Below are 12597 nucleotides of genomic sequence, written 5' to 3' on the forward strand. Positions count from 1 at the left end.
TTTTTGATTGCTTTTCTATCTTTCTACAAGCTTTAAATGATTTCTGTACTTGAACTCACAAATCTCTTCTACAGTTCACAGTTTCTTACAATTTAGAAAATGCTCCAATTTATCTTTCTTGGGTCCAACGTAGATAGCCTCAAACTTGCCCATATTGAACAACACTTTCCATTGCTTTTCGAACTCACTTAATGGGCATAATTTTACACTTGGCCTTGCTCGCAGTAGGGGAGGGGGGGCAGCAGATTAGGAAGCCAAATGTCGTTGAAGCAGACTTTGTCATAGCTTTTTAAATTCATGATGCCTTAGATTTTTGCACTAAGGTGCACCTCCATGGAAAGAATGTCCACCTACATGAAGTATCAGAAATGGCAGGCAACCGACAGCATGCTTGCCCTCACCAACAACCTGCACATTCAATCTGCTGGTTTAAATAGGATGGAAGAAAGCCTTGCCTTGGCCATTCAGCAGCACACTCAAGTGCAAAGTGCTCTACAGCTCTTGGGTAGCAGGGGAGTATATTGGGTCATGAGGGGGAAGATGGAGAAATGACACATGGAAGTGGGGACTCTGCTCAAGGTGTTGCCACCCTTTACCCCCGTGCCCTCCAGACCTCAGTCAGAGCACTAAATGTTGCATAGTGCCCAATGGCTGAGTTTACCCCCAAACAGATACAGATGGGAAGTTCTCAGGGGCCTTAAAATCCAGCAGCAATCCTCCAAAGGCAGACCTGCTGTCAGAGCAGGGGAATGACTGCAGAAAACATAGTAGTAGCACAATGTAGAAGTAATATGAAAAAGAAAGAGAAAGATCAAGCAGTTTCAAAAGGGGAACCACTTGGGTGTTTACAAGTACGTCACTGCCAATTTTATTGTAAATGTTAATTTAAGTCTCCACTGTCCAGTCATCTCTGTTATTGCCCCTCGTCTGACAAATGACCATCAGCTTTAAGGAAAATGCTAAGTCTAGAGTAGAAGATGAGCAGAGGGTACAAATGAAATGGAAGGATTATTGGCCTTGGGGATGATTTGTGTTGCTGTGGTGATGGAAAGGTGGAGGCGGGGGGGGTGGCATTGGGGAAGGGCAAGGGCAGTGGGTTCAGCATTGATGTGCCATATGCCTTTACACACTAGCTGAACCAAATTTTTAGGAGTCTCTTTTGGGCTAGCTAGGTGAGTGACTGCAAAGAGCCTGGTGACATTAGGCTTCTCTTGATCCTGCTGCTCCTCCTCAGAGGGTGCACATTGGTCATCACCTTCCTACTGAAGCTCCACTCCCCTCTATAGCACAATGTTGTACACAGCACAGCAGACCGCTACCATACTGACACCCTCTTACTGGTGCATGCTGAGGGGCGCACCCAGGCCTATCCAGGCACCTGAATCACATTAAGCAAGCCATTAGGTTGTGGACAATGACCACCCTTGTCCTCCTTTGGCTGCAGGTATACCTTTCCTGTTCATCAGTTGTAGCATTTTTCATAAGTGTCATCAGCCATGTTCTTATACGGTCGCCCTTGTCTTTGAGGATCCAGCCATTGTTTCTGTTTGGAGGTGTAAAGATCTGCAGGAGATGTGATTAAACATCATGGTGACTTCCAGGACATCTTGTACAGACATGCATGAGAATCTCCCAATGGTCACATACCAGCTGAGCACTGGAGTGGAATTCCTTTCAATTGACAAAGACTGCTGGTTGAGCTCAGGGCAACCTGCTTGCCATGTGTGCAGTCAGTGACACCCTGTACTGGTGAGAATCTATCCACTGCAGCAAATCAGAGAACTTTCTCATTCTGACTGCGTTCATCAGTAGCAATGTGGATGTAATTGGCAGCCCTCTTAAACATAGTGTTGGTCAACTGGAGGGTACACATGTGCAGAAAATTGTGAAATCCTGCAAATATCACCATCAGATCCCTGGAAGGAGCTGCAGGTGAAGAAAGTCAGGGCAATGGTGACCTTGATAGCCACTGGAAATGCACAGTCACTGGACTTCTTGTTCCAAGAGGATGCAGATGCCAGCAATGACTTGCCAAGAAAGCCTGGGACTCCTCAGGCACTGTCACTTAATCATGACTACAAAGCTGATCCTCTGTCTGTACACCCTGGGTTAGGGGAATTGCCTCCTGTGAGCTGGATCTCTATATCCAACCCTTCTGTCCTGTGGAGCAGCATGTAGCTGCGTGGAAGGCAGCTGCTGCATAAGCTGCCCCCATTCTGCTGAGGAGGCTGACAGCTGCAAAGTGCAGAACAAAGTCAGAAAAAGTCCAAGATAACAGAAATGTATTGGAAAAAACACCCAAAGCAATGATCGCTCACCTTCAGATCAAATTCTAAGCAAAAGGCCTACACCTAAGTAACTGTCCTGTGTCAATATTTAAAGGCTTTCCAACCTGTCAATTTTACAGTCCCATCAATCCCCACTGTCCTTTTGCCTTGTTGACCCTGGTGAGTTTCAGCCAGCTCGGAAAACCTATGTGCTTGTCATTAAAGCTAGAATGTTGAGTTAAAGCTCATTTCAACTGCCACTTTACAGATTTTAATTGTAGAGTTGCCAGCCCCATGTTGGGTGTCTTACACACCTCCAAATGTGCACCAGACAATTGCAGAAGTTAGTAAGATCGTGCTCAGTTTCCAACACACTGGCATTTTTTGCTGTTCGAGTCCCCCTTACTCACCAGAACCCACCCCTTTCTTAGATCAAAATTCCACCCAATCTATTTATGCACCTCTTTTTGTAACACTGACTGTTCCTTCTAATGGTATGTCATCTGCAAACTTGGATATCCAGCTCTCTATTGCTTCATCCAAATCATTAATAAGTATCACGAAAGGTTGAGGCCCTAGAACAGATCCCAGAGGAAAACCTCTCGTCACTGCCCTAATAATCTGCTGTAGCATGAGGAGGAATCACTGTTAAGGAGGATCAGCCAAAATACACAGTCTGGCATTACAGAGATAACTTTCCAATTTTGTACTCCTGAAGAGGAATCTCCCCTTTCAGGAGCCTTATTGTGGAAAATCATTTGCAGAGTAGCCTTAAATTTCTGATCTTCTCTCCTGGGAGGTGATATTCTTGAACAGGAGTGCAGGGTCAGAGAGTGACTTCTTATAGTTTTCAACAATAAGATAGATCAGTAACACTGGTTTCTACTGTCCTGCTGTAATAGAGAGGAGATAACCTTTCCTGGGGTGTTGACATAATTTAATTACCTTTATCCAACACAGGTCCAAAGATTGCCAAGTTATCCTCAACAGTCGTGCAGTTCCATCTCCTTCCTCGAAACTGATGCTGGCATTCCTGAATCCCAATTTTCACACCCTCTGCCACACTTGGCATAATCTCCATGTAATTCCGGCAAAACCGAAGCTGCTTTGGTACAAGGCCAGGGATACTCCCACACAGTATGGGCTGAGTCGCCAATATGGAGTACTGATGACCAACCGCCAAAGACCTGCAATAAAAGGCAAGAAGAGCCTTATTAAATCAGAGATTGTCGGATGGGAGTAGATAACTTTTTCAAAATTTCTTTGGGTTAGATTGTTTTTAGCTTAAAAAAAAATCGATGATGAGAACATGTGAGCACTTGTCGACATCTGCCCAGAAAATCAGCGTTACCAACTTTGGTACCAATATTCTAAAGTAAAAGAAAGAACCCACATTTATATAGTGCCTTCCAGAGCCTCAGGATATATAATGTAGGAAACAGCAGCTAATTTGCACATAGCAAGTTCCCACAAACAGTAATGTGATAATAGCCTGATCATAATCTTTTTAAAGCAAAGTGATGATAATTGAGGGATCAATGCTGACCAGGATAGTACGTTGCTCATCCAGAAGGTGGTAACTACATGACATAGTGTGGAGACTATGGGAACATTGGTGTGATAGGTGACTGTTTCGTCCCAGCTCTGACCTCCTCCCCGTACAGAGTAAAAAGATCCCAACACACACACGGTTTATTGTCCATGCACTTTACTTCTTATTATCCCAGTTACTGCTCTCACATTTCTGTTAACTTTTGCCATTGGTAATATTGATGTGTCAACATTTCCCATTCAGTATTGCTATGCCAATTGTCACAATGTAGCTGTGGGATCTGGCCACTAGGTTCCACTTTAAAACAAAGTCTCTCTCAAACTTGTCAGCCACTCATCATCTGGTACATAAAATAAATACAAATGATCATGAAAAATGTACTAGTGCTGCCATTTTTAAAAAATGACTTAAGTTACAGATCCAATCCCCTCCCATCAATGTATTGCCCATACTATCCCACGACTAAAATGTTTGCACACAGTTGCGGCGGAGGAGGAGAGAGAGAGAGAGAAAGAAAAAGAGAGACAGAGAGGAAAAAAGAGAGTTGGGGATGAGGGCAGTATTTTATGCCCTCCCCAAGAGACGTTTGGAGGCAGTAAGGGTATTTAATCAGGTGGGAGGGTGGTGAGTAGGGACCTCACCACCTTCCTGCCTCCACCCAGATTAAGACCGTGGTGGGAACACCCATGCACAGCTTTGCATCCCATTGCCTACTGAGGCTTAAGTGAGCAATTAATAGCCACTGATGGGCCTCATTCTACTGCCACTGATATTCAACCAGCAGCAGGCAGGCTTGTTACCGTGTGAGGATCATGACAAGCAAACCTGTCCAGGTTGCCTGTAGTTTCTGGGGGTGGGGGAGGGCTTGTTCAAAGGCACTCAGTGTCTGATTGAGGAGCTCAGCATCGTGAAGGGGGAAGGGGGAAAGGGGGAAGGCGCATCAACTGCCATCTCCTACCCTTGCTGCAAAGCCTCCTCCATAGCCTCTCTTGTGATCCCCACCCCGCGAAACCCCTCCCGCCATCACTTACCTCCAGCCTGGGTCACTCTGTAATCCTGGGCCTCAGGTGGATGTTGTTCCGATAGCAGCCACTGCCTCCTCAGCGGCGCTACTGAGAAAAATAGCTGGCAGCCTCTGATGGGCTCATAGCTTTCGGTGGGCGGGACTTGCCATCCCCGATGGCAGTCGATGCGGGGCCCCCCTCCCATCCCCCTCTCCCCCTACTTCATGATGCTGAGCTCCTCAATCAGATACTGAGAGCCTGATCCTGTAAAAGGCCCACGGATGGCCTGTTAATTGCCTGATTGGCTTGGCAGACCTTCCTTAAGGGGGACAAAAAGAGTGTCTCTCGCTGGTTCTCCAACTGGTGGCTGAACCCCCATCGCCTCCATAGAACTCCCTGTGCTCCCACTAGGTGTGTAAAATGGAATGAGCATCATTTTGTACTCCCCCATCAATACCTTTCTCCAGCTCTCCAAATTACATTGCACTTGACATCTTGCCTTACACACCCATACTCTTTGATGCTTAAGTAGGATTCTTTAGCATTGCTTTACATACCTCTATTCTTTACCTGTGACACTGACAGCTGTATCATCTTTGCCTAGTCACCTGAAGTGAATACTGTCCATTGTTACCATGTGAGTATCTCATTCTTTTCTCCGATCCTTTGTTCAGATTTAATTCAATGTATTTGGGACTGACTCCAAGAGCTTAAAAACTCAACAAAAATGATCTACAATGAACAATCATTTTACTCTTTTTTTCTGCCCTCCTTCAACCTTCTCCAGTTAATTCCTCATCCCCTAAAGTTGGTGTATGGTCTGCCTGTTGGTGGCATTTAGACAAACAGGCCAGGACAGTTCTATGTCCTACAATTTGCCTCAGCACCTCTGGTAGCTAGAGTAAGAAAAAGAGGGAAACAATGATCACTAGCCAATGTTCCAATGCCTTCAATTTGTATGTGCACAGATAGAGAGGCTATAGAAGTATGGTGGTGTGATACCTCTCTTCAGTTGAACAGACTGCCAACAGTCAAGACTAGGTTATTTTCAGGGTGTGGGCCACCCTGGCAAGGCAACATTTATTGACTAAGAATTTCAAAAGTCCATCACGCACTGTGGGATCAGGTGGAGGCATTGCTGATGGAATTTCTCTAATGCTCTTGCATCACTGAGACACATTACAGGTCTCACTGCAGTACAACAGAACAGCACCAGGAAATCTTCATTGTATTCATCGACCTGACTAAAGCTTTTGACTCAGTACATCACAAGGCTCTGTGGATTGTGCTCCAAAAATTTGGATGTCCAAGAGACCTCATCACAATCTTGTAATTGTTTCATGATGATATGACTGTAATTGTCTTGAGTGGGAGATCTGAAACAGATGCCTTCAAAATCTGGACCGAGGTCAAGTAAAGCTGTGTGATAGACCCCATGTTATTTATAATCTACCTGACAGCAGCTATTTGCTTCATCAAGGATCTGGTGTCAGTATTAAAACTCTTTAACCTCAGTCACCTCTATGCAAAACTCTATTGAACTCTGTACACTAGGACTTATGTCAACATGTTCAGGTCTTTGTTGTCAAACACTCACTGCCGTAGTCTGTAGAAGGCTGAGCTGGTGCACCTGATCCTATGTTGAATCTCCTTGTCAATAGTAGCCTTTTGAGAGAGGTGGCTGCCAAATTATGGGAACTGCTTAACATATTCCAGAGTCTCTCCTTCAATATTTATGAGATGGAATATTTTGCTGACATTCATGGGTTGATATGTGACATTTTTTTGGGCAATATTCAAGGACAGGCCTAGTTTCTGAAGAACCATAGAAAAGTTACAGCACAGAAGGAGGCCATTCGGCCCATCTTGTCCATGCCAACCGGAGGACACCCAGGTGCCCTTTCTAATCCCACCTTCCTGCACACGGCCCATAGTCCTGCAGCTTACAGCACTTTAGGTGCAGATCCAGGTACTTTTTAAAAAGAGTTTAAAGTTTCTGCCTCTACCACCAACTTGGGCAGCGAATTCCAGACACCCATCATCCTCGAGAGTGGCTTGCAAATCTGGTGCAGAGTGGGCAATGACACTGTAGTCAACCTCAAACTGTAGATCATTTATATCTATGGTGGTCAGTTTAGTTTTGCATGGAGGTGACTGAGGTTAAAGAGTTTTAACACTGACACCAGATCCTTGATGAAGCAAATAGCTGCTGTCAGGTAGATTATAAATAATATGGGGGCTATCATGCAGCTTTACTTGACCTCGGTCCAGATTTTGAAGGCATCTGTTTCAGATCTCCCACTCAAGACAGTTAAAGTCATATCATCATGAAACAATTACAAGATTGTGATGAGGTCTCTTGGACATCCAAATTTTTGGAGCACAATCCACAGAGCCTTGTGATGTACTGAGTCAAAAGCTTTAGTCAGGTCGATGAATACAATGAAGATTTCCTGGTGCTATTGCCAACATTTTTCTTGGATTTGTCTGGCAAAAAAGATCATGTCGGAAGTTCCTCTGGAAGTTCTTAAGTCACACTGTGCTTCTGGAAGGATTTCCTCAGATACAGGAAGTAGACTATTCAGGAGGAGGTGTGTCAGAATTCTTCCTACTATGAACAAGAGGGAAATACCTCTGTGAGACACTAAACAGGAAAAACATAACTGGGTGCAGGGAGAAGTTCATAATCATGGGTACGGCCCAGATCAATACAGTTGCCCCACCTAAAAAATAATCCTAAAAACTTACCTTTCTTGTGCCGTTTCAGCTCCATCACTCACGGAACTGGTTGAGTGTCCCCAGTTCACGTTTCGTTCAGTTCTGATCAACAATGGCAATCAGGGTTCTAGGACCCTAAATTTCTTATTAAAAAGGGGCCTACATCTGAGGTAGGCGGAGCTGTAGGCAGCCAGTGATAAAATCCTTTCAAAATGTCAGCAACCTTTTTGTCTGTGTTACGGCTGTGAGGGTACTGAGCTCACTAATGGTAGATGCCAGAAATAATTTAATGATACTTCATCTCTTCTGCCTTTCCCATTCCCCCTTCCCACTGCTTTCCACTCTCCATCACGCCCTCCCACTGCCCTCCATTGTTATGATGTGGCAGGTGATATGTACCAGGTAGACCAAATCTGCCAAAGAAACTTGGCCATGCTATCACAACAGTTTTGCAATTTGTACTTATTATGAAAAGATTTGTGCACTGAATTCAGAAGTAATGAGTCCACTAACACCTTTAGAGATTTAAAAAATTAAACTAAAACATTTATTAACAAAAGAAAATAATTCAAACACATATATAAGATTACAGCTACTTGATTTTATAGCAAATGCCAAAATTCATAATTAACCTGACCCCCAAATACACACCCCCTTTAAGGCAACAGTCCAAAATAGATTTTAAATTTAAATAAGAAATCCAGCAAGGTTACAACAGCACCCACTCGACAGTGGGATTACAAAGGCTTTTAACACAACTTTAGTTATTGGAGCAGAACTTCTTCAGAGTGGCTCGGGCTTCCTCCAGTCCATGTCACATGGTTTACCTTTCAAGATTTTATATGCCCCCCCCCCGCCCCCCCCAACATTCACCCCCCCTTCCATCCTTCTTTATATATGTTTTTCTCTCTTTAATGTATAAAATCCCATTGTGCTACATTTCTTTGGAAATTTACTTTTCCCACAATATAAAAATTTTTCATGTTGTCAATATGGCCCTTTTTCCTTTTGAGAAAAATAAACATAATAACCTTGCCCTATTTATCTTGTTAGTTGTAAACATCTTACCATCCCTTTCAAAATTAAACAACTCCAGACTTATCTTAAAATGCAGATTTAATTCACACCTTATCTGCTGACCCTTATACTCTAGCTCACTCATTAGCATTTCAAATTCCCTTTTTACATCTAACCCTTTTGATAATTTGCACCTTGCAGTCTACCTGACTTTAATCCAATTAAACCAGTCATACAGACAGAACCATCCACACTCACACTCATAAACCTACACTAATATTGAGAAATTAAAATTTTGTGCCACCATTCTCCTCCTCTATTTTTTTCACTGCCAATAGTACTAGCTGAAGGGCCAGTGTTCTGGCCATGATTCTTCCTCAGCATCCACCACCAAAAACAACCAGATTAATTGGGCATTTATTAGTTTTTTTTGAAGTCATACTCTGTAAAAAGATGGCTGTCATGTTGCTTGCAACAGAGTCAGAGTCAATGCGCTTCAAAATAATTCATTGTAGAAAACGCTTTTTCTAAGAGATGTGGATGGTGGTAAATGCAGCTCATCCTTGTTTTGAACAACAGCTGTTCCATTTTGTACAAATGGTAAGAAATTAATCTTTATGTACATATTATTGGAAGTAAACTGTTGAACTATAGGCTGCTTGCTGACCAGCCCTGTAACATACTCCACATTTTGCAACACGCAATGCACAGGAAGCTCTCAGTTATCCTCGATTTAGCATTCCAGTGACCTGTTATTCAATACCTTTACACGCCAACCTAGAAAACTAGCAAAAGCTGACTGAGAGCTTCAAACAAGCTGGCAACTCAAGAATGGCCAGGACAATTATGCACAACATTAATGGAGTTTAATTAAAGGAAAACAACATACAAATACGAGAGGCTGAAAGTGAAAACCTAAATGTTGAAGGGGCAAATTTGGCGATACAGCTGGCCATGTTTCTCTGGACAATTTAGACATTTTAGAAGCAAAGGAGAAGAAAGAACTTGCACTTGAAAAACAGCTTTCATGAACTCAAGATATTCCAAACTGCTTACAGCCAATAAAGTACTTTTGAACTGTGTAGTTACAATGATAATATAAGAAACACAACAGCCAATTTGCCCACATGGCCCCAAAACACCATTGTGATAATGACCTGATCAATTATTTATCCATTAACTAACAGCACTAAAATATTGGCCAGTGTACCAGGTAGAATTCCCCTAGCTGCTCCTCTTTGAACAGGTCTGAAAGATTTTTACACCCACATGAGAGGGCAGATGAATTATGGGCTCATGTCTTGAGTGGAACTCAAACCAATAAGTCTTCTAACTCGGAGGACAGAGTGCTACCACTGCGCAGAGGCTGACACATGGTGGATGCCCTTCTGATGCATTTTAAGCCATTTTATACTTCATAATTAATAAATGTTTGACATGAAAAAAGGAAAAAAAGTGGCATTGGAACTTTCAAAAGACCAACCAGACTACGAGTTATCTAATACATCAGTCAAATGTCACTCTCCAATCTTCAATCACTCTAGGCCAGAGACAATAAGTCTTGATTTTTAACTCCATGCAAATGGATGGGTTTTGAATAAGTTAAAATCTTGCCTGGTGAATTCCATCCAGCTCTCTAGCCTTGACTCAATAGTAACTTCATGGACCTTGCTGTGTGTAAATTGCCTGTCATGGTTCTTATACAGTTGCACTTCAAAAGTTAATTCATTAGCCATGAAGCACTTTAGGACATCCTGAGGATTTAAAAGACAATATATAAACATAAAAACACTTATAAAACAAAGTTCTTTCCTTCTTGCACAGATGTGATAGGTACAATGACCCCATAATTATGGATTAGCAACCCAGATGTCACCATCACGAGTTGTGAAATTTAATTTCATAAAAACCAAGTAACTTCTAGACTGGCACCAGATGAAGTGCAAAACCAGCTGATGCTTAAGGTAGAAGCTTAACAACCAAAAAAATGGATAGGTCAATATCCAGAGGTTAAAATTCAAATATCTGAAACAGGATTCCAAATCTACCTTGAATTCCCTACTTCTGGCTTTAACAGAGGCAGGACAAGAAGTGGACGAACCAATTCATTTTCAGGGGGTGAGCTGGTCATTTAAATATTATAATGAGGTTCCCTGCTTTAACATGCATTCTATTTTAAACTCAGCTAGGCTTCCTTGCCTAACAGACCCCCAACCTGTTAATTAGGTTGGTTGTGGGCAAGCGTGTAACACAAATATTAAAGGGAAGTCCTGATATTTGGAAAGTCCATTCCTCTACGTTTCCTGAGCTCAAAACATTACCCAACCTCCTGCATGGATGAAAATCCAAGCCTTAATGCTCAAATTGGCCATTACCAAGAAACTTTTGCAGGGCAACAGGAGGATGGACAATGCATATGGATTTACCAATGTTGCCCTCATTTTGAGAATACTGGCAGCCCTCCCTCATCAATTCACCCAAGCCTTCTCTTCCTGCCCATGCCCCCTCTTTCTGATCCTCCCTCTCATAGTACTATCCATGTTCCCTCTGCCCTAACTCTTCCCTGCGCTATATCCATTCCACGAGGATTAGGAGGCAAGATATCCTGGATATCTGGAGGTGGTGGCATAGTCATTGGACTAGTAATCCAGAGACCCGAGCAATACTGTGGGGACCTGGGTTCGAGAAGATGGTGGGATTTGAATTGAACCAATAAAAATTTGCAATTGAAAGTCTAATAGAGTCAAAGTTATACAGCACAGAAACAGGCCCTTCAGCCTATCGTGTCCGTACCGGCCATCAAGCACCTATATATTCCAATTTCCAGCGCTTGGCCCGTAGCCCTGTATGTTATGGCGTTTCAAGCACTCATCTGAATACTTCTTAAATGTTGAGGGTTCCTGCTTCTACCACCCCTCAGGGCAGTGTGTTCCAGATTCCAACCACCCTCAGGGTGAAAAATGTTTTCCTCAAATCCCCTCTAAACCTCCAGCCCCTTACCTTAAATCTATGCCCCCTGGTTATTGACACCTCCGCTAAGGGGAAAAGTTTCTTCCTATCTACCCTATCTATGCCCCATATAATTTGTATGCCTCTATCAGGTCCCCCCTCAGCCTTCTCTATTCTAAGGAAAACAACTCTAGCCTATCCAGTCTCTCTTCATAGCTGAAATGCTCCAGCCCAGGAAACATCCTGGCGAATATCCTCTGCACCCTCTCCAGAGCAATCACATCCTTCCTATAGTGTGGCGACCAGAACTGCACACAGTACTCCAGCTGTGGCCTAACCATGGTTTAATACAGCTCCAACATAACCTCCCTGATGACCATGAAATGATTGTTGACTGACGTAAAAACCCATCTGGTTCATTAATGCCCATTAGGGAAGGAAATCTGCCGTCCTTACCTGACCTGACCTGGCCTACTTGTGACTCCAGATCCACAGTAATGTGCTTAATTCTTAAATGCCCCCTGAAATAGCCTAGCAAACCACTCAGTTGTATCAAACCACTACAAAGTCAATAAGGAATGAAACTGGACAGACCACCCAGCATCGACCTAGGCACCGGAAAGGACAATGGCAAACTCAGCCCTGTCAACCCTGCAAAGTCCTCCTTACTAACATCTGGGGGCTTGTGCCAAAATTGGGAGAGCTGTCTCACAGACTAGTAAAGCATCAGCCTGATATGATCATCCTCAAGGAACCATCCTTACAGAAAATGTCCCAGACATCACCATCACCATCCCTGCTTATGTCCTGTCCCACCAACAAATCAGATCCACCAGAGATGGTGGCACAGTGCTTTACAGTCAGGAGAGAGTTGCCATAGGAGTCCTCAACATCGACTCAGGAACCCTAAGAAGTCTCATGGTATCAGGTCAAACATGGGCAAAGAAACCTCCTGCAGATTACCACGTATCACCCCTCATCTGCTGATGAATCAGTACCCCGTGTTGAATACCACTTGGAGGAAGCACTGAGGGTGGCAAGGGCACAGAATGTACTCTGGGTGGGGGACTTCTATGTCCATCGACAAGAG

General features: G+C 43.4%; 1 protein-coding gene across 3 annotated transcripts in view; it reads right to left on the reverse strand.

Annotated features, from left to right (window-relative positions):
* Positions 1-12597, reverse strand: part of wnt3a (wingless-type MMTV integration site family, member 3A) — a 92707-nt gene that overhangs the window by 10134 nt on the left and 69976 nt on the right. For all 3 annotated transcript variants that reach the window (XM_078539732.1, XM_078539733.1, XM_078539734.1), the window contains exon 2: positions 3213-3454. In XM_078539732.1, the coding sequence (XP_078395858.1) occupies positions 3213-3454 (242 nt within the window). The remainder of the gene's footprint in view (positions 1-3212; positions 3455-12597) is intronic.

This window comes from Cetorhinus maximus, chromosome 4 (genome assembly GCF_964194155.1).
Source record: "Cetorhinus maximus chromosome 4, sCetMax3.hap1.1, whole genome shotgun sequence".
NCBI lineage: Eukaryota > Metazoa > Chordata > Chondrichthyes > Lamniformes > Cetorhinidae > Cetorhinus > Cetorhinus maximus.